The sequence below is a fragment of the Syngnathus leptorhynchus genome, chromosome 6 (assembly GCF_054491065.1).
Source record: "Syngnathus leptorhynchus isolate UIUO chromosome 6, UIUO_Slep, whole genome shotgun sequence".
NCBI classification, from domain to species: domain Eukaryota; kingdom Metazoa; phylum Chordata; class Actinopteri; order Syngnathiformes; family Syngnathidae; genus Syngnathus; species Syngnathus leptorhynchus.
In genome coordinates, this window is record NC_141200.1 from 8,792,658 (window position 1) to 8,814,712 (window position 22,055).

A 22,055-nucleotide genomic window follows, 5' to 3' on the forward strand; every position below is an offset into this window, starting at 1 on the left:
CTAGGCAGTAGAAATGTTTGAAGACCTGGTGGTCACACAGCTCTTTGCAATCCTTTAAGAAATCACTAGAAAGCTGTTTTGAAACCTACTTGAAAGTTTAAATTTCAGACTAATACCGGACTTTGGAAAACTCAATGATATAGAGCCACTTCACTGGATTGTTGATTTTCTTGGAACCTTGCCTGAGAACTTGGCCTGCTACCCTTGCTCGCGAATCAACCATCTGGCAAGGTACATCCAAAGTTTGTTAAAGAAAAGCCACAAGGTCTGCTAGAGCCTTTGAAATTGGACACAACAGTGACTACATTTATGAATATGTGTTCAATAATAGAATTTTATAACTCTTTTGGAACCCAAATATTGGCAGCATTGTGGTTTTAAAAAAACATATAAATGTGTGTAAAAAATATGCTCTTATTCAGTTAATTAAAAACTCAAATAAGTGACCTCATTTCTAACTAACCAATATTGTGTCATGTAAACACTGGCCATTGGTTTGCGTTCTGACCATGCTCATAATCTATCTGCACAGAAATTTGATTTCTATAAGTGAGAAAGCTTTCTTTTTTTATAACCATGTATACTAAGGCATTAAAAAATTGACCATCTATAGTAAGGCTTTTTTTAAATCATTATGTATAGGGCTTTTTTTTTTAAATGACCACCTATAGTAAGGATTATTTTTGTAAAAAAAAAAAAAGACCATGGCATGGTAAGGCATTTTTTAATGACTATTCTTAGTGAGGCTTTTTAGTAAAAAAAAAGATAAAAAAAAATAAAAACCTACATAATGTAAGGCTTTTATTGAATAATAATAAAAAAGCCCTTGTATGCTAAAGCTTTAAAACAATGACCATGTATAGTAGGGCTTTTTTATATTATATTTCAGTCCAATAAATGAATTTAGAACCTGCTTTATTTACGCTTTGAATAATGAGTGTCTTGCACAGCTGTATTTCTGTACACAGATGTCATTCCTTCAGAGTTGACACTTAAAACACAAAGGTCATGATTTATTTAAGGATTGTGTTTGTAAAACAAGCACAAACAAGTTGTTGCTTGCACACTTAAACAGATTTGGCTGCTGGTAAACAATAGCTATGCAGTACATCACATTGGCATGAGATAACCAGATATTGTACTCTCATTTCAAGTTATGTATTAATCCTGCAGAAGGTTGTCTCTATTTGTTGTCAATACTATTACATTTGTCTGTTAACCTTTCCCCCACAATTTAATAATTCAAAATGAAACAAGACATCAGGTCAGCTAATGATGACTAATTGGAATAGATGAAGAGGGCATACCATCAGCAATTCAAATGAGTTTGCAGCCTCCAACCAGATGTGGAAGCTTTGTCAATCTCCAACTCACTCATTTGAGGACTGACAGTGAACTGAGGAAAAAAAAAACAGTATGGCTAAATAGGAGAAGCACAATGGAAGATCTCAGTCTACAGACATGAGAAATAAGTTGTGGAAAAAAATGAGAGAATATATAAGTTATGGACTCGTGATCAAACACCTTATGAAGGAATGGAACACCACTGCCCCCTATAGGCGATAATAAGCACGATAAAGATTGGTTTTAATGTTTAAATGGCTGAGAATGGAGTCTATTTGTCATAATTGCTCCCAAAGCATAGAAGAAGCCCTTGAGAAGGAGAATTGATTGGCATGGCTGTAGAGGCAAGGCAAGCAGAGCAGGACATAAGGAAGGCGGCAAATGGTGACGGTGCTGTGAGATGAGATGCATGACAGAGAGCAAGCGGCATCCTACCAATACAAATGATTACACTCAAATAAACGCCTTTTTTCCTTTACTAAATTACTCATACATACTGTACACGTACACTAGATTTAAGGCGCTGCCAATTGTTGGCAAGTTTTTCCTCCCAGCCCCGTCAAGTGAAAATGTAATTTTCTTCATCAAATACTGCGAGTGCTACTCTGAATACATATTTCAAACAGCACAAATGCAAAAGTCACAGTCATTAAATTGGCCCTAAGCCTAGGTGGCAGGAGTACGGTATATAGGTTTTCTGAAATGTCAGCCATAAATTTTAAAATATGATATTCCCTAATATTTTTTCAATTGATCTGAGTTTTTACAACAGCACGTCTGATACTTTTAAATTTAAAAGTGCGTGCAACTCTGAAAAGTCATTAATGGGCAACCAAGAAGTAGTTTTATTGCATGGATGCTGGCTAAAGATGAACAATCCACCCACACAACCCAAGCTTAGCCTTCGCCAACATTGTTTTAATTATTGCATCGGTGTTTTTAATCAGCACACATCTCTTCAAAAGCCCAATAACAATCTTGATCATTTGAATCAGGGGTGTTGGAGGGAAAAATACCATGGCAGATTCAACATGAACTGTAACAAAGAAGCTGCTTTAGTTTCTACACCACTGCCAACAATACAACCAAAAAAGAAATTACATGAATTTCTAATTAACACTACCTCCGTCACCGGAGTGTTAAGGAATGTCAGACAAATGCCATGTAGAGGGCACGAGTAACTGAAAAAGTGCTGCAATGAGATCAACCTAAAGACAGAAAGTGCACAAAGACATTTTATTATTTTTACATATGCACATAGGTAAGAACATTGGCAGAACAGAAAGCAAGATGATTCTTGTTGAGATGTGGATTAGGATTTCGGCTTTCTTTTTTTTTTATCTACAATTTGTCTATTAATTCATATTGTGAATATACCTCCGGTATCATTGCATTTGAGGCATGGGATGTATCGATAAATCAAATTTCAGTGCCGTAACCACTCACTGAACAAGCAATTTGTCTTCTTTCTCCTACAGGAAATGCCAGACTGACAAAAACAAAATACTATTTAACTGTACAGCATTCAATAATATTTCAAAATGATAAATTATATTTAATTTCCTCAAAAACTGCTTTACGGTTATTTAGTTAAAGAAGGAATTAAATATGGCACTGGTTTTTTTTCCACCCTGAACTGTAACCCTACAGTTCACAAAATAATGTGAGAGCCTTTGTTTTTTGTTTTTGTTTTTTTTTCGACTAAAATTTAGAGCATCCACTCCACATGTGCAGGAAGCACCGCGGGTGTTTGAAGAGACAAACAGGTCTCTCAAGGGCATCCTATAACCAACAGTCCTTTTTATGGTTCTTTGTTCTCCTCCCCCCTGCTTCACAATTGAACCCCATCAATCTAACCATTTACTTTAATTTTATTTCTCACTCCATTAGTTTCAGGACATAGAGCAGCACTGTGGGAGAACAGGGTGGAGGAAAAGCACGGTATGAAAAGAAAAAAAAAAAAGAGAAGAAAGTTTGGCTCCTTAGAGACATAAAATGTAATTTCACAGTCAACTTGCTGCGATGTATTATTTCACAACAATGGGGTGTGGGCCGATATGAGTCCTCCTTGGCACCTGCACAGAACTGTTAGAACAGCACCGATGGCTCTCTGGGGGAGCTCGGTGCTGTGCGTGTCAGCAAAATTATCGAAAGAAAAAGGAGGGAAATACATCAAGCGGATCCTTCCTAACGCTTCAGGCGAGAAACTGGTGAACTACGAAGGTCACAATAGATCGTAAATATAATTAAAGTCATGTTCAATGTTTATTGTCACGGTCTGACATACTTTACTACCCCACAAATGATTTATGTGGATGAATTACTTTGCATCCATTATTTTCAAACATTTTTCTGAGTTTGACAGTGACAGGGTAATAAAAGCCTCACTTGTTACCATAACATCAAGCACCCCTGACATCTGGGGTGATCCAGAAGGGAGTATTCAAAGTATTCAGTCTATTCAAAGTATTAATAGGAACATCTTTTGTTTGGGTTTAGGAGGATTTGAAGTTCATTTGTGGGAAAGTGAAGTATTTGAAGCATAACAGCAGGTGTTTTTTAGACATTAAAACGATACTCGATGCGCTCCCTTATTGTTTTCTAAGACAGTGCAACAAAGTGTACGGACCATTTATTCCAGTAGCTGCACAGCTTCGTTGCTCCTACTTAAACCATTACACTGTTATCCTGGAACACGCTAAATCGTATAAAGATGCAGGGTGCTTCATTAGCCGCAGTCTCATCATCAACTAAGCCAACCAGATGCAAACACCTAACCCATGAATGTACTTCAAATAACAAATGAGCCAACAAAATCAGTAGAGGATGCTCACCAAACTGGGCCTAAACCAAAGCAGATTATTTTATCGTGCAGGTGTTACTCTGGAGTCACAAATACACACGGTCTCTTTTTCAGAGTTTACTGTTTTTCTGAAATTGCGACACCAATCCGAGAACTTGATCTGATGCCAAGATGACTTTATTCTGCAAGTAAAGAGCGCTGTTTTTTGACGTCTCGTTCAAGAAGTAACGATAGTTCACCATAATGCCGCAGGAGTTGGACACGCCCTTTGGGCTCGTGTCTGCGTGCCAGTTGAGTCGCCACATGGTAGCGCCATTTTGAAGGTGAAAGTTGGCCACTGGGTTAAGTGCATAACCTCGCCTCTTCTCCCCGTAAAGATACCAGGCACAAAGTCGCATCAGGACAGGCTCCAGTAAACGCGAGAGACGTTCGGAACGCATCCATTCACCGGTGGCTATTAACATGCGAAGGGCATCGATGGCACTGGCGTCAGAGGATAGGTCAGTGAATTGCCTCATTTCCTCCCACTCCTGCTCAGAGAGGAGGTCCGAGGCACGTCCTTCTTTCCGGTACTGGCTCAGGAGGCCTTGAAGCCACAAGGAAAAGCCTGGAATGGGGGATAGGCTGGAAAATTGGGCCATGTGGGGAAACTCACTCTAGAGGGAGAAAAGAAAACAAAATATGCATAGAACAATTATGGAAGAAAAAAAACCTCAATGTTTTTTCAAATGTGTGCATGATCCTGCTGCTGACGGTTACACACACACACACACACACACACACACACACACACACACACACACACACACACACACACACACACACACACACACACACACACACAAAAATCCGCATTCACTTCCTCAACGGTCACTTGGATTCTCACCTTCAATTTTACTTCAAAAATGCTCCCCCTTATTTATTTGTACACTATCCAACTCTCACACTTTGATTTAGCCTTCTTAGCCTTCTTCTAAAACCATCTTGGCAAGCTGGCATCTTGGCTGATAAGCAAGTTGATGTAACAGAGGTGATAAGGGCTTCAGATGAAAGCGAAAGCGCCAGACAGCCCCCAGAGAGTTAACTTTGTCGTTGAGCTGTATAACTCTGCCGAGTTAGCCTTCCTTGCTATCATCATCCAGATGGTTGCAGGCTTTCTTTTTATATCAGGATCATTCTTCACTTCTATTTCTTTTATAGTGTGTGATTCTTGCCAGGGCTGACAATGAAAGACAGCATTGGAAATAATCCTAAAAAAAACTATAATACAGAAGGTGAAAACACAATCTGAGCAACAGGATATTTGGGAAAAGGTGTCGTCCTCAACACATACATGTTGAGTTGAAGGTTTTCCCCACATTGGACCAGCAAAATTTTGACAGAAGGAGATAGAAATGAATTTGAAAACAAACCTTTTAAAATATAATTCACCATTACACTTATTGGAGTTCTCGTAATAAGTGGGAGCCTTGTGATTGTTTCAGAAAGCCAGTCTCCTTTTGGGCTTGTGAAAGACGAGGGCACCCAAAGTGATTTTATTTGTATTTAATTTGGTTAATGTTATTTATCTCCCGCATGAGCCGCCACCTTTTTGATAGCTTGAAGGCTTCACTGGATGTGCAGATGTGTAAAACTGAAATAACCGGTGACTTAAGCACCACTACTGGCAGTCAAGAGAGACATTTTCAACAGATTAGATTGGTCAATAAAAATAACTGACCATTTTGAAAAAAAATATGGAAAAGACCAAATTGTCACTTATGAGGTTTCAGTCCAAAGGCAGATATATATTATATTCTAAGAGGGGAAAATTGTTAGTTTCATGCGTTTTCTACATGTGCAACTGATAATTATGTGGTACACCCCCTCAATGGACAAGCCTTGAACAAACAGCTTTGTATTGTATTAAAGGGTGAAAAAACTCAATTTACGGTGCTTGCTCTTCCGTGTAAATTAAAATGCCAATAAATAAATTGCACCAGTCTGCTTGAACTAAAAACTAAAGTGCACTGCAAAGCTGGAAAAAAGATTTTATGAGGGTGCATTACAAAGACGCATATTCCCCATTTGTTGGGCATAGTGGCTTCTGATGGTCCATTCAACATCTTAATCATTTCATAAGTGCTGGCAAGAGTCCGCTGACTCTTCGAGACTTATTAAAAAAGATGGATGGAATTTCATTACAGTGTCAAGGTGGTAGTCACTGGTTTGTCTCTCTTCATTCATCAATCCCAGTTTGTAAACAAATGCTTGAATAGCAGGAGATTAATACTTTATGTAAGAGATTGAACGAAAGACCATTCAATGTTTGAAGAACAACAAAACTCAGCTAATTTTGCACACATATAAATATAGCGACATGGGCCCCACTTGAAGGTTACAGACCAAGTAGGTTAGTTCCAATTTGGCATATTTGCCTACGTAGTGTATACAAAAGTCAAGAACAGGGAGAAGGAGTGAGAACACAGCTGAATCGTTGCAATCTTTGGGCTTGTCTTTGCAAGATTTTACTTATGTATGTATAAGGAAACTGTAACACAGAATAATCCTATGTTTTGATTTGATTTTCAGAAAACAAAACTCTAAAGTCACTGCCAGACCTCCCAGTTTGATACCATTGGTATTACAGTGGCTTGCCTGTTAATGGCAGCTAATGAGTCCATTTGTACCGTTCACCAAACTAATACTTTATGAAATTGCAGCTAAACTGCCATACTCATCTAGGAATACATAATTCAGAACTGTAGATGATTAGTTTGGACAGAGCATTGATTTGCAGCATCTGTAACACCAACTACACAACTACAATTATCTAGTACACCCACCTGCAGTTCCCGCACCACCCGCTTGATGAGATAGTTTCCCAGCTCGACACCTTGTAGACCAGCTTGGGTGGAGGAGATGGAGTAGAAGATTGCTGCATTTACCTTGTTTACATCTTCTTCCAGGTCCAGGGCTGAAAATTCCCGAACAATACTCTAAAAAAAAAAAAAGAGACCACAGTATGCTGTATAACTCTGCACGTCACCAAAATGAATTAGAAACATTATATATTATATTATATAAATAATGCAACACACACACACATAATATAATGTATTTTATTACGTTACAATATAATACTTTAACTAGTATGATAAGCAACTAACTTACAGTATGACAGAAAACACATGAATTCATTTCCGAGTTACTATCATGAATTTAATGAATATATAATAGTGAATTTCCCATTTCCTTTTCCTTGCGGAAAATTGATGGGAATTCTCCAAATCCTTTCCTTCTAACCTGTATGTTATCTGAGATTTCGTCGGTGAGGGCTACATGCAGCACGACCAGAGGCTCCCCAGGCATTGCAGCATGGGTGAAGGCGTAGCAACGACGGTATGGCCCCACTCTTCGTTTCAGATCAGCCCAGTTCCTAACAGGGTGCACCGCCTCATACCTGACAGAAGATTTGTCATAATAATTTTCATTTCCCAAACTGAGTTGCATGATTCAGGTGAAGACATTTGTTTATTATGGACTCCAAAAATGACATTTACTGCCTTACTGGCTGATCTTTTGTAGGATCTCGCAGGGTGACTGCCAAGTGATCCGCTCTAGTCGGAGTAGACCGACAGAGAACCACTCAGACAGCAAGCTCTTCAGGGTTCCATTCAGGTCCTAAGAAGGAGGATAGTGAGTCATTCCACACTTGTGTAATACTTGAGATATCTTCTCAAAATGTCTACTGAAAAACAGGACAACCAAAAGAATGACAGCAGAGAGACTTAATACCAGATAAATCACATCCTAGTACACCCCTGTTGGAACTGTGTGTTCCCCTCCCTTGATATCTGTTTGCTTTTTGAGTCTTCTTACATTATGAGAAATGACGTTTGTGAACTTGTAATATTTACACAGGAGCCTCTTCAATAAGCAACTTGCCATTTGAAACCAGGACTGATGCCCTTAAAAGATCAGACTTCATTTAAAAGCGCTATCTTGCAAACACACAAACTGCAAAGTTTATGAACCCAGACACTATATAGACAGCTCCATAGGAAGACTACAGCTTTGCGTTTCAGTTATATCATTAGCAAGCTCCGCTCAGCTTCACTCATGCTGTGTGTGCTATAATAATATTGTGAGCATTGGAGTAAACATAACTGCAGTGAGTTAAAAGGAAGTGTCCATCTAAATGACCACACCGCTGATACCTTTACCCCAGTAGGATGGGTGTACAGATCTATCCCAGGATTCTTTCAGTAGGGGCAAAAAATAGCCAGCCTGACTTTTGTAACCCACACCACCCACTGATGTCACTATGACAGTAGACTGCGACAGCGGCAAGATTAGTTGGAATGTTAATTACTTGATGACCAATGCAAGTTGGGATTTGTCAAAAGATGGATTTACCCTCTTAAAATATACAAAGACCGCACCAAGAGCAGTCAAATACAAATGTGGAAATCGTTTTAAGAGTTACACATTCAAAAAAAAGGCATGGGAATTATTGGGATCCTATTAATCGGAAACTTCTAAACGTTGATTTCAGTGGCCAGATGTCTTGTGCCTAAAGTGTGGCTTTAAACTCTAGATAAGCTCGTGGGGGAATTGCATTTAATTATACTATACAAGCAAGGGATGAAAATAAAAGCTGTAGAAATATTATATAAGTTACACTTAAATGTTCACAAAGTTTATGACACGTAAAAAATGCAGAAATTTGAACAACTTAAATGAAGCTGATTTACAAATCATGATGGATAATTTACTTTTATGTAGGCAATCACTTTGTAATTATTGAGTTTGGCTTTGCTGGAGTTATTCTTGTAATTGAACTGAAAACATGGCTTTAAAATTAATTGACAATTCAACTACATGACATTTGACTGGGATGAGTTAACAGTAAATGATTCATAACCTATAATTACAATTTTAAAAAGTCTTGTATATTTCTAATATCGCTATGCAATTCAAAATTGTGATGTTATGAGAAACAACACAGAAATCGGGGTGTCTTTCATCTGGCAAATTATTTGGGCATGCTTACTTGCAAAATAACTCCACAGGGAGAATAAAATGTAACTAGGGTAAAGGGCACTGTGGCAGTGCGTTCTGAAATGTGAACCATGTGAGTCGGCCTTGTTTGGGGGGTATGACGTCTCTGTGGGTTAACCGCCCACTACCAAAATGTTTTCCATGTGGGTGTGTCAAGATAGATTGGAATACTAAGTTAACAATAAACTAATCAAGACCCCGCGACCTTTGAGAAGATAGAGCGTCAAGAGATATTGCAAACATGCAATTTGTATATCTTGAGTCATGCGGGCTTCCGTAGAAAATGTAAACAAACCGATGCTTACCCTCAAGTGCGGGCTCTCGCTACTTTTTGATGAGATAATTTCAAGCACGTCGGCTCTAAGGTCAACCAGAAACTTCACTCCCCCTTCCACCCTGCTTATGTGGTTCAGAAGCTGCTTATATCGGGGTGTCAAGCTATATCGAAGTCTGTCCTCCACCTGCAAAATGGTCGCCAAGTCCCTAAGTTGGGTGTGTAGAAGCTTCCCAGCGAACTCCGAAACGCTTTTATGATCCACTCCAAATTCATGTGAGAGCTTCGCCAGAAAACTTAGTTTTTCTTCCTTGTCAAGACTTGTGTAGAAATGCATGAACTCCAAGCTGTTGGCTTCTGGAGGAGGCGGAGATTTCTCTCTTGTTTCGTATGTCGGCAAAGGTGATACGACTCTTGCCAATATTTCCTCCATACCAGTAACGGCTCTACTTGATGGTGAAGACAACCGACGGCACTTGCCGAAGTCCAACAACCCCAAAGTAGCTTTTTGGACCGCCCAATGTCGCCAACACTTCAGACTGGCACGAAAAGCACACATTGCGGGTTGGGATAGCATTGCTGGGAGGGATCACGGGTTGTTTATGGACCCAAGCCTTGATAACGTAGACAGTAACTGTTTCCGGGTATGTTAAAGTGACAGTGTACCTAATTGTGAGGTCGTCTTCTTTTATTAACGTGCCTCCCCGAAATGGACCATAAGAGAGGGCGAGGTGACCCGTTTTCCATTCACAAACTCTCACTGTGTATTTTTTTTTTCATCAGGTAAATAATATTAGCTTGAATTTGTAATTTTATCCATGTGTTTTGTTGAAATCAGTAAATGACTACGCTCAAATCGCCAGCAGAACGGTCCCTTTCCACGGTAACGCCCCTTTCCAAGATTACGCCCTGGTCTCGCAGTCTGCAAAGACCCGTCACCCCTCTCTTTTTCCTCAGCAATATGCCAATTAATGGTGCCTCTAATAAATAAAAAAAACGCGATATGTGTATTGATGAAAGCTTGGAACGTTTTATTAGGAACTCAGTACTCTATGTATTTATTCTTTCAACTCATCCATCCATCCATCCATCCATCCATCCATCTCTAACTAGTCACTACTGTATCAGATCAGGGGTACTGTTTCACCATCTCAATTAATGTCATGCAACCTGTCATCAGCCTGCCAAATGTAACAATTCTTAACAAGATTTTTTACTCACATAAATTGTTATTGTCGACTGATGTCAGTTTGAATCAATAGGTGAAGTTGGGATCCATATTTTCTTCCCGACTTTTCTTTTTCATGTTCACGGCCCACAGTTTCACTCGCTGGTCGGAGGTCTGAAGACTCCGACATCCCACCGTCATGGAATGCAGCACTCGTTCCTTGTTTTTTTCATAGTGATTGAATGACGTGAAGTGTTTCTGGCTTTTTATCGTATAGGCTTATCTTGTACTCTCGTGTTTTGAAAACGCAGGACGTTTCTTGCCCACAGTTGGGTCCATAAAATAAGTTTGTACGGATACTGAATCATTTTATTCACAATTTGAAGGTAACCTGCTGCTTGATAGAATTGCAGCTGGCTGGAATTGACGCGTTAATTGGCTAACACCTCGAAGCTTAGCCAAGTGCGACTGAGTACTAGCTGGTATGGTGATATCGAGACGTAAATCGTAGCCGTTTTCTTGGCCTGTTGATTCATTATTTATATCATCTGTCTCTCATAGGAACTTGTGAGAGATGGGAAAAGAGAAGGACGCGAAAGAAGACATGAAGACCAAACACAAAGTCACGAAACTCAACATGAGGCCAAACGGCAATGAGGTTGCTGAAGCTGGGGGCGACACGTGAGTAGTTTTAACCACAAATACAGACAATGAAAACTTTTTAAGACACATTTTTAATGATGCATACATTAACCTCGATGTTTAACAACAACAATTAAAAATAATGGGAGGGAAACTGGACACATCGTTAAAACTGCACATTGGAAAGTGACCAAATACAAGTGAGGTAAATATGCAATCCACACGCAAGGTTCCATGCCACCCCAGTGCATGTTTATGGCGTTCGATTTGTGCCCAAAACTCGAACGTATCGTCATGACGTGTCATTTGACAAAGTGCTGTTGCTAAACGTCGTCTGACGATCTCACTCAGCTTATGTTAAGAGACTGCGCAATCTGCCTGCACCCTCATTTATACACTGCACAATATCTTTACACTAAAACAAAGAGCTATATATGTGTAAATTTGCCGTCTTTGTTACAGTGCACGATTTCTTATTCTTTAATGGAAGCAGTAATTATATTTTTATTGCAAATTTGGGGGGGTTTACCCTCTTTCTCTCTAATGCTCTCTTTTAAAAAAAATCCTATTTCTGTCTATGGTGGGGAAACGTCCAAGTTGAATAACTGCATGAGCGGGTAGGACCGCATAAACTAATATGCGGATGTTGTTAAACATCGAGGTTAATTCAAATTTAAGTTCGTGTTACAGTACAGTTGCAGTGGGACATTTCCTCAGGGAGTGTCCCTCCGTGCTCTGCGAAAGGTAAGCCGTGGCACCCAGTGTAACAACATATAGCAAAAGCGCTTGCAATGGCATTGTCTGGTGACACTTAACGACAGCATTTAAGCCAGTGGTTCTTAACCTTGTTGGAGGTACCAAACCCCTCCAGTTTCATTTGCGCATTCACTGAACCCCTCTTTAGCGAAAAATTCCCCCCGAAAAATCTAATTCAAGACATCGATGTGTTTTACTGGTGCACAAAATGAGCCGTGCATGATCATCACCTTGTGATGTAAATGTGAAATGCTGATTGTGCCATTGGGGATGAATGGTGAGTTTGTGGTTGAAAATGCTTCATGTTTTTTGGAAAACTGAATTTTTGGTATGTGAAAAATTACTTCATGAGGGCATGCATTTGTTGGAATTCAGATGATGAGAATCGGTCAAAACATGTAGACTTATAGGAACAAAATCCAATGTATAATAAGTGAATGGTGTAGAATAACGTGTGTAATAAATAGTTTTGTTTTCCTCAGTCATATAACTGATTTTTATCATATGAACTGCAACTTTTTGAATTTGTCTTTTCTCAAAAGAATACAATAAAGGCGCCGGGGTCATAATTACAACCCGGTGTCTTGTTTCTCAAGCGTGAAAAGGTTAGACAGAGAAGAAACATGCAAGCGCTGCATGAAGAACCTCCTGCACGCTGCTTGACTAATTTGTGGCATTTTACCACATTGTCTGACTAGAATATCAACCAGGTCAAGATACGAGCCTAACAACTGCTTTGACTTTTTTTTGTAAAGCACAAGGAGTCATTAAAGGGACCTATACATCAAATTAAAGCCAGTTTTTAATCAGACACTTCAGGTTCAACTACTTGTTTTTCCATATTCTTGAATTCTCATCTCTTCAATTTCTCCTTTTTTTGTCATATGACCTGCAGTGCAAAATCAACAAAATCTACAGAGAATGCGACTAATGGAAAAATCAAGAAGGTAAAATCACCATTGCTTCCTACTGTGGAACTCAAGGATTCTTTTTCATCACTATGAGGAAGCATGCTTTTCAAGCTCAATGAACATTCAAAGTCAAACACCTGCGTTTTTCTTAGAGGTACAAGTGTGTGCATAAGCTCTGATGCAATTTGACCTCCACTAAATTTTCATTGTAATTAGTAGAGTATATTTACTTTAACCAGCTGCAATATTAAGTAGATCTACACAACCCAATGCATTCTAACACAATCACTGAATTGCATTGCTCTCAAAGACAGCCTTGTCCTATACCGTTACTGACAAGGCGTTGTCCCCATGGGTAGCTGTGGCTAAGAAGGAATCCCAGATTTAATTTTTCCAGATCAGCAAAAGGATAGACAGGGATAAACTAATGAGTCTCACCCGTCTCAACCTATTCATGTCTGAGTTGCCCTTTTGCAAAATACCCAGATTAGCATACATCCCATGTCAATCAGCTCATGTAGCAAGTGTGTTTCATTGGTCCGCTGAGCTTTGATTTGTCCCCCTGCAGGTAATAAGGCCAAAAACTGAGAAGCTGGAATCACCAAGCAATTTCAGGTAAAAATGAAATTTTAACGATACACAAAATTTGACCTATCGTTACATGGATGGTGTTTGTGTGCATGCGTGTTTGTAGTAGTAGTAGTAGTAGTAGTGAGCCAGATGATGGTAATTTCACTACAAAGAAAAAAGGAGTGAAAAGAAGAAGAACCAAAGATGAACCTGCAGATGTTCCCACCAGTGAAGCACTAAAGTAAGTCAGTGTCAGCAATCTAAGGTGTTGAGTATCCTATAAAAGAAAGCACTGACTGACCTACTACTAAGAGACTTGCCAAGAATTTAAGTTTTTTTCTAATAAAGTACAGTGTCATGGCAATTGGTCTATAAAATGGAACTACGTGTCACCTTTCTATTGGAATATTACCCAGTGCTGCACTACATTTATAATAAAATTTGACACCACTGTTGAATGGTCGGCAGAATTTTCATTTTTGTGCTACAGTAGGATTGTAATGGTACAAGTGGAAAAAGAAAAAAACCAAATGGATTGTGGGGTTATACAGAGCTTTGTAAGCTGTGCTTTCTTCCAGTGATGCAATGTGTTAATTGTTGCAGTGTTTCTCAGTTGAGTCCTGGGAATGAAAGCAGGTTTATGGCGAGGATGTTTTTTTGACAGGATTAGACCATTGAAGCTAAGCAAGCCAAATTATATACAGGACGTTGTCGATAGGGTTTTTTTTTTTTCTTCTCCTTACAGGACTTCCTCCTCAACTAAAAGGTATACCATGATGTCTGCTGAATTGCACTGCCTCATTGTAAGATTATTCGATATTCTGTGTGTGTAGAAATGGCGACAAACATAGAAAACGGCAACATTCAGAGGAAGAAAGCGATGGAGAACCTCTGAAAAAGCATGCTAAGAAAAAACCTAAAACGGTAAAGCTGTCACCTTGGCTTGATCTGTCACCAACAATCATGTGTGAGTTATAGCATTGGTCAATGCTGGAACGTATTGAATTCACTTTTTCGATGTACTTTTCCGTACAGGATGTGAAAATAGAGGAAAGAGAGCAGCCGGTTTCCAAAAAGTCTAAGAAGACAAAGGAGGAGATTAAAGAAGCAAGAGAATTGAAGATTCGACAGAAAGAAGAGGAGGAACAGAAGCGCTGGCGATGGTTTGGAGATGCTGCTTTTCAACTTTTCAACTTGTCCTCATGTTTCTCTCGCTCTTGGGCTCGCTTTCTCTCCCTCACACATGCGCACACACACTTGGGCAATTAGAATTGTCAAATATGTCCTCATATTACATCCGTCAGGTGGGAAGAAGAGAAATATGAAGCTGGGGTAAAATGGAGGTTTCTGGAACACAAAGGGCCCTACTTTCCACCTGACTACCAGCCCCTACCAGACAACGTTCACTTCTACTACAAAGGTAAGCGATCTGCCCAAGAGAACGTGCAAACATTTATCCAAGAAGAATCTCTGTCCTAAAAGTAATCACACTTTGTTGAAAAAAGACACAGGCTTCCAATGTGTAACATTGCTGTTTTGTTCAGTCTGTTAAAACAATGTCGTGAGGAAATGTTTCAGTCATCTGCATTGACCCTCAATCAGATAGTGATACATCTTGTGATCTTTTCTTTACCGTTTGCATAATACAGTTCCGTTCGGCTACCCTGATTTCATTCACTCTTCTCTACCTCATATGCTCATTTACACTGTATACGTTGAGTTTTGGAGAAATGTTGAGACTTTTTTTCAAACTAAAACACCATATGACTGATAAATATGTAAGAAGTTGCATCACTGTCAATACAAAAACAATGATTGTTTTTACTAAAGGCCTGTTACATACACAAGGGGTGTAAGGGGGGAAAAAGACAATTTTAAAGATGAGTCAATTGGATTGTTCCGCTTCCAAGTATATAGATGTGTATTGGTTGGTGTTTTTGCTGAAGAATGGTATCTTAAAGGAAATGCTACATTCGACCCCACTAATGCTACCCTACCGTTAAATAGAAACAAATCATCTTGCTTTGTTTTGCTTGTGTTTGTGCACAGGTGAGCCAGTGAAGCTGAGCCTGGAAGCTGAGGAGGTGGCTGTGTTTTTTGCTCAGATGTTAGATCATGAATACACTACAAAAAAGGTTTTTCGGGAGAACTTCTTCAAATCTTGGAGACGGGTAAATATGAACTTGTGATTAAAAATGAATTCTTCACAATACGAACAACCCCGACAGTATATACTGTACTGCTTTCTTGTAATTCTTATATTTGATTGAGTCTAAATGTTTTTGAATCTAGTTTTGTCTCCCCTTTTAAGATGAATACACTTTGGAAATATAAAAACCTAAAAATGTGCATGCCACTCCATATATGTTGAATTTCCCTCTATCCGGTAGTTCTTTTTTACTTCCTCATTCTAAAAAAAAAAAAAAAAAAAAAAAAATTGTGTCCCTCTAAATTCTACACACAACACTCCATAATAGAAACCGAAAAACATTTTGAAATTCATACAACTTTACTGAGAAATCACCTTGTACAGGCCTTTGGCAATCTATTATTCCTGCACATATAACAGCCATGACATTTTGGAAAGATATGTCTCAAGCTTTGGCAAAGCCTGATTGATGGATTTCTGCAGAAATGGCTGCTATTCTGGTTAGTTCTATGTTTCTGCAGAGAAACGCTGCCTAGAGTTTTGATAGACTGACCATTGCCCCCCCCCACACACACACACACACACACACACTTTCCTCGCAAAATACCTTTTTTCCCGATTTTCAAGTATAGAGAGAAAGTCAGGTCTAGGAAGAGTCCTGGTGGTACCACACTTATTTGAATAAATGATGGAGACCACTGTGCTCACTGGGAAGTTCAAAGCAGCCGAAATCTTTCTCGACCCTTATCCAAACAACGAACTCAAGACAATCTTGTCTCGAAAGCCAAGGCTTAAACTTCATGTTTGGTTTGTGCAGTGACTTTTAATATGCACTGTCAATTTGATTACTCTTTATTAACTGGTGTCTGCCAAACCAAACAAAAATGTCCATTTCCCTTCTCTGATCTGAGAACTCCAATTACGCTTGTAGAAACAGCTCAAGGAATATGAATGGATAAGAGCGAGCTCCATAGGCTACAAACTGTTTTCTTCGACCGAAAAAGAAGTTTTAAAGATTTCAAGAAAACTTTTCATGTTGGCATTATTGGGTGGGGTTTAGAATTTTAATGGGTAAACTAATGCATTCATTCATTCATTCATTCATTCATTTTGTATCAAGGCTGTAAACAAAAAATGGAAACAGGACAACACACCAAATACTTTTGAGATGTACAGTTCTTTTTCCATGTCTGGTGACATGGATCTTGCAAGTACTATTTAACTGTCTTACCGGTACATTGACAAATGTTGATAATACCTGCATGTTTTCCAGGTTTGCGTAAAATGTGACGTATGTTTTCTAAATATTGAAATGATGTGCAAGTAAGACTACCACCATTGACACCGCTGTCAGTCAGAGGTGTCTTTTGTGTAGGGAAAATGATGCGCCAAGCTTGGGGGCATATCATGCAGAATTAATTTTGCACTGCTTAGTGCTCAATGCACTTGAAAATATAATTTGTAGCAATGCATTGATATGCTAATCCATACAAGTAGCTTCTCTGCATATGAACAAATCCAATTAAACTGTTATATTAGAGGCGGAAAAAACTCTTCTCGCTCCACTGCCCTCAGTGCCCACCTCCTGTCGTTTGTCAGTCATGCTTAGATACGCTGACTGACTGGATGTTCATACAGCCACTGTGTTTTTCCAAGTGTACACTGTTAAGTATGTTGCTCTACACTTCAGGTTTTGCATTTTTAAACTCCTTTGACCTCAGAGAGACTGCATTGGTGGAAATTGAGTACAAAGAAACTTATTAGAGTGTTCTTCTGTGTTTGTCACCAGCTTGGGGCAAGCTATTTGCTATACAGTAGTTGCTGTATACTTTCCCACCTTAAATGGTACATAAATGGGCTATCATTTGTGTAGCACATTCTACCTTAGGTAGTCAAAGCCTTCCTCATTCACCTACGATCAGGACTAACTGGGGGTTCAGTGTCTTGCTCAGGGACACCTTGACATGGTCACAATGGCTAAGGATTTTACTGCTTAGAATGAGTCTGACTCAACGGTGGTCAACTGCAACATGGCCTCCACATAATCTAGTTAGTACAGCACGAACACTTAACAAGTGCACGTTGAAAAATAAGTCTGATTGGTTTTGGTAGCTTGGTTCTATCTTCTTAGGCGTTAATGGTATGTCCTGGTGAAAGATGTTTCATTAGGTTGCAATGGCGTGACTAACATGGAAAAGCACTTGAGTCCATTGCATAATGTGCTTTCAACTTAATACTTTTTATGTCTTTTAAGTTCTCTTCAAAGAAAATGATCAAGTACTTTACTGTAATGTGTAATGTGCCCGCCCTACATCTTCTTTGCTGTCGACTGAAAATTACATCACTATTGCTCAGGGCTGAGGTAACAACCAGCTACGGCTCATATTGCAAATGTGTACAAATAGCTCATTTTAGATATGTGGACCGAGTCCAAAGTTTCATATATTTTTCTGGTTTTGACATATTGATGATAATGAAAGTCCCACACGTTGCCATGACATTTTTTCAACCTTAACATCTTAGATGATCAAGAGTGGTCACCAAAAGCAAGTGTTTATTAATACCAAGTTATAGCAGTCTCTTTTAAGAGGAAAATCTTTTGTGCAAAAACTTGAAGCTCAGCTCAACTGCCTAACATGCAGATGTGGCAGACTGCATATTCTTTCATATCTGTCACATTACAGTGTCACAATTGCTGCATGTTTCAAGTAAGTGTCAAAGATGGCGCTAAACACAGTTCCAATGTAATTGTTTTTGTGTTGAAATGATAATGACGACAAATCAATAAACTGGAGTGAGGGCATGCGACAATGTCGTGTTAAACCTTTTGGCACTCAATCTTGTTTATTTTCCCCCTTGCCCTTGTAACAGACTTGTCTGTAAATAACCTTTCACCTGTTATAGGAGATGACACACGAGGAGCAGTTGTTGATTCAAGACCTTGACAAATGTGATTTTGGAGAGATTCATACAATGCATAAAGCCAAGGTAGAGGAAAGGCGAAACTTAAGCAAGGAGGAAAAACTGGTGAGATTCCGTTCTAATATGTGTTAGCGTCGGTTGGATGTGTCGATATTACGTGTCTATGCGATAGTTTCTATCATTTGGCTTTTTGGTGCGTGTTGTGCAGGTTTTGAAAGAGGCCAATCAGAAGATAGTGGAGGAGTTTGGCTACTGTATGCTAGACCATCATAGAGAGCGGATTGGCAACTTTAAGATTGAACCTCCAGGGCTGTTCAGAGGTAGAGGCGAGCATCCCAAACAAGGCAAGCTGAAGAAAAGGATCCAGCCTGAAGATGTCATCATCAACTGCAGCAGGTGAGAGAGAGGCCAAGTTTGTCCACGTGTGATATTAACGTGACGTAAATGTGAAGTCCGACTTGACAAAAAGCTTAGCGATTGTAGTCGACACTCAAATTGAACATTTGTAGATCTGAGTGTCAAGTCATCTATCAGTTTTGATCAGATTTAGCGGTAACCCGAGCAGTCCCATTCCTCTCTGAAAATCAAGCTCTTTTCTAAATCTACTAACACAAAGAGGTGAAGTATGATCATTTCTGGCAGATTTGAAAAGATCGAGCATGTACATCTGAGAGGTTGCTTGTAAAACATTACGCTCGGTGTACTTTGTGATTCTTTCTTGCTCCGTTTGCCTCAGAGAATCCTGCATCCCTGTACCTCCTGCCGGCCATCACTGGAAGGAAGTCCGCCATGACAACACTGTGACATGGTTGGCCAGTTGGACAGAAAACATCCAGGGGAGCATAAAATATGTCATGTTGAATGCCAACTCCAAACTCAAAGTCAGTCTGGGAAAATCTTGTTTTTGTGTAACAGACATGAACAACACACATTATGTTCTTAGACTTAGACTCAACTTTATTTATCCCTTAGAAGTACTCCCTCGAGAAATTCCGATTCCGGTAGCAAACGCCGAAAAACAGAACAAAACAGAATAGTGCACATGTAATAAAAGAGTCGAGCAATAAATCAATCGAGCATAGAGCAATAAAGTACTGTAGATTTTGTTAGTAAGTGAACTGTTTGCAGTAGTTTCTGTGTTTTGTTTAGACTACTGTTTGTCTTTTTGACTCTTTATCAACATTGGTTTTGCATTACTTTTCTTTGATTGCAGGGTGAAAAGGACTGGGAGAAATATGAGGTTGCTCGCAAACTTAAGCAGCATGTGGATGGCATCCGTGAACAGTACCTTATTGATATGAAGTCCAAAGAGATGCGCATTCGACAGAGAGCTGTGGCCCTCTACTTCATTGACAAGGTCTGATTATGTATGAATCAATTAATGCAAATACCAAGTTCTCCATTATTACACACCGTTAAGATGAACTTATCACACGGGTCCTTCTTAACACTCGGGTCTAATTGGAAGACACATGAGCATATGGAAAAATCCATCTCTGTGTGCCTGGATAACCTTTTCTGCCTTCTCATATAAAATACAATGCCTTTTGCAAGGAGAATATTTGATTGTATGTAATCTTTCTTTCCTCCTCCTGTTTCTCCTTCTCAATGTTCCTACTTTTTCCTTATTGGCTTTTTGGAAGTTCTGTTTTCTGCCCACAGCGTGCAGTTTAGGCAATCTGTACATACTACTGGTGTATTTACAATTGACACATCAAAAATAATAAATATTTAAGCATTTCCAAATGCTTCATATTTTGGACAGGTAAGGAGTGTAAAACTCAAATTGTGTGTTGGTCTTGGAAATGTGTTAAAGGGGAAGTCAAGTCACAAATTTTCTTGACAATAGAATGTGCTGTGCGACCCCCCCACTAGTCTAAAAATGCATTCTGATGAACATTTCTTCAGTGGAATATGAACTAAGCAAAAAAAATCCACCTGTTTTAATCTAAGTGCTGTCAACTAAAAACAGCTGGGATAGGCTCCAGCACGCCCGCGACGCCCATGGGAACAAGCGGTACGGATAATGGATGGATAGAGGAGAAAAAAAAAAAAAAAAGTCAAACTGCCTAAGGGCTTTTGTAGTGACCCATCACGGTTCACCTGTTTTATGGGGGTTTGGTCAAGTGACGTTCGCAAGCATTTAGGCACTCTGATGTCGATTTCAGTTGACAGCGATTTGCCACCTCACTAAAGAGAGAAAAAAAAAAAGTATGACTTGATTTTCCCATAAAGCTCTGCATGTTGTTGGTTTTACTGGTTTACCTGTTCTGAATTTTTGTACTGAAGATGAAAGCATCCCTACTGTGGATTTGATATTGATCTCTTCTGATCTTTTGACCTGGAAAAGCTGGCGCTGAGAGCTGGTAATGAAAAGGAGGAGGGAGAGACGGCAGACACAGTGGGCTGCTGTTCACTACGTGTTGAGCACATCACACTCCATAAGCAGCTGGATGGCAACGATTGTGTAGTGGAATTTGATTTCCTGGGTAAAGACTCCATTCGCTATTACAACAAGGTCCCAGTCATCAGTAAGGTAAAACAACAAAAGTCTTTTCGTCTTATGCACAGCTTCCCACATACACACGTGTGTGTGTGTGTGTGTGTGTATATACATACAATACACACACACACACACACACACGTGTGCACGCACGCACGCACACACAAACTTTCTGATTTGTGACCATGGAAAGAGCAGTGTGAAGAAAAAAGATGTATCATGGTGTTCACAAGCATCTTGCTACTTTTGCTTGCCTGCTGTTTTTGTCTGATGAAAAGCATATCCCTGTCTTTCAGAAAATTTTGAGGGTTTTATTTTGTGCGCATCTTTTTCTCCCACCGTACATTTAAACAGGCTAATGGACCCTCAACTATCTTTGTATGCTTGGCAATCTGATATTTCTTTTATTGTATCTGTTTTTCGCTGTGCGCGTGAAAGGAAATGAATGCGTACAAAAGCAATATACTCGACAGGATGACTTGGTTTCCTGCCAAATAGCGAACCTCATTCTCAGGAAATGTGTGAGATTGCTAAATGTCACTCTGAATCTTAAACATTTCTATTTGTGAAAGCAGTGAGTTAGAAATGCACAGGATGGTATTCCTCTGGTATGCCTTATCTATGCATTTAAAATTGAAGGGTAATGTCACGCAGCGCAAGCTGGGAGCTCAGATGACCCTGCGTTTTAATTTCGGAGGTTATCTTGACACACAAGCTGCAAAATGAAGAATCGTATCATTATGCAACTGTTAACATCAAAATGTATAAAATTGTTTTTTCCTTTGCCAGGCATTTAAGAATCTTAAGATTTTCATGGAAAACAAGGACCCTGGCGATGAGCTCTTTGACCGCCTCACTGTGAGTGTCTTGAGTTTCCTTTCGGTCTGTCCCACTTTTTCTCAAGTTTTTGTGTTATTTCTAGAACATTAACTGAAAGACCTCAAGACTCCATTGAAATGAAAAGTGTGTG

At 39.4% G+C, this 22,055-nt stretch overlaps 2 protein-coding genes across 19 annotated transcripts in view; one reads left to right on the forward strand and one right to left on the reverse strand.

Annotated features, from left to right (window-relative positions):
* LOC147055839 (DNA topoisomerase I, mitochondrial) overlaps positions 1 to 22,055 on the forward strand; it is a 26,435-nt gene continuing 4,380 nt past the window's right edge. Inside the window, exons 1-17 of one of the 18 annotated variants that reach the window (XM_085913286.1) lie at positions 1 to 231; positions 11,019 to 11,114; positions 11,194 to 11,313; positions 12,926 to 12,977; positions 13,510 to 13,556; positions 13,636 to 13,752; positions 14,257 to 14,277; positions 14,345 to 14,435; positions 14,547 to 14,674; positions 14,816 to 14,931; positions 15,561 to 15,682; positions 18,565 to 18,687; positions 18,791 to 18,978; positions 19,319 to 19,463; positions 19,796 to 19,939; positions 20,933 to 21,118; positions 21,875 to 21,943. In XM_085913286.1, the coding sequence (XP_085769412.1) occupies positions 11,207 to 11,313; positions 12,926 to 12,977; positions 13,510 to 13,556; positions 13,636 to 13,752; positions 14,257 to 14,277; positions 14,345 to 14,435; positions 14,547 to 14,674; positions 14,816 to 14,931; positions 15,561 to 15,682; positions 18,565 to 18,687; positions 18,791 to 18,978; positions 19,319 to 19,463; positions 19,796 to 19,939; positions 20,933 to 21,118; positions 21,875 to 21,943 (1,656 nt within the window). In that variant the 5' untranslated portion in view covers positions 1 to 231; positions 11,019 to 11,114; positions 11,194 to 11,206. Of the gene's footprint in view, positions 232 to 10,796; positions 11,115 to 11,193; positions 11,314 to 11,704; positions 12,019 to 12,925; positions 12,978 to 13,509; positions 13,557 to 13,635; positions 13,753 to 14,256; positions 14,278 to 14,344; positions 14,436 to 14,546; positions 14,675 to 14,815; positions 14,932 to 15,560; positions 15,683 to 18,564; positions 18,688 to 18,790; positions 18,979 to 19,318; positions 19,464 to 19,795; positions 19,940 to 20,932; positions 21,119 to 21,874; positions 21,944 to 22,055 lie in introns of those variants that run through there. The other 17 variants (XM_085913287.1, XM_085913285.1, XM_085913289.1 and 14 more) reach the window with 17 other exon arrangements.
* On the reverse strand, positions 2,567 to 10,100 carry mlycd (malonyl-CoA decarboxylase). Its single transcript, XM_085913295.1, has 5 exons — positions 9,496 to 10,100; positions 7,698 to 7,810; positions 7,433 to 7,589; positions 6,973 to 7,125; positions 2,567 to 4,803 (listed from the first exon to the last, which is right to left on the reverse strand). The coding sequence occupies exons 1-5, from the start codon at positions 10,039 to 10,041 to the stop codon at positions 4,258 to 4,260; spliced, it is 1,515 nt and encodes a 504-aa protein (XP_085769421.1). The 5' UTR covers positions 10,042 to 10,100; the 3' UTR covers positions 2,567 to 4,257.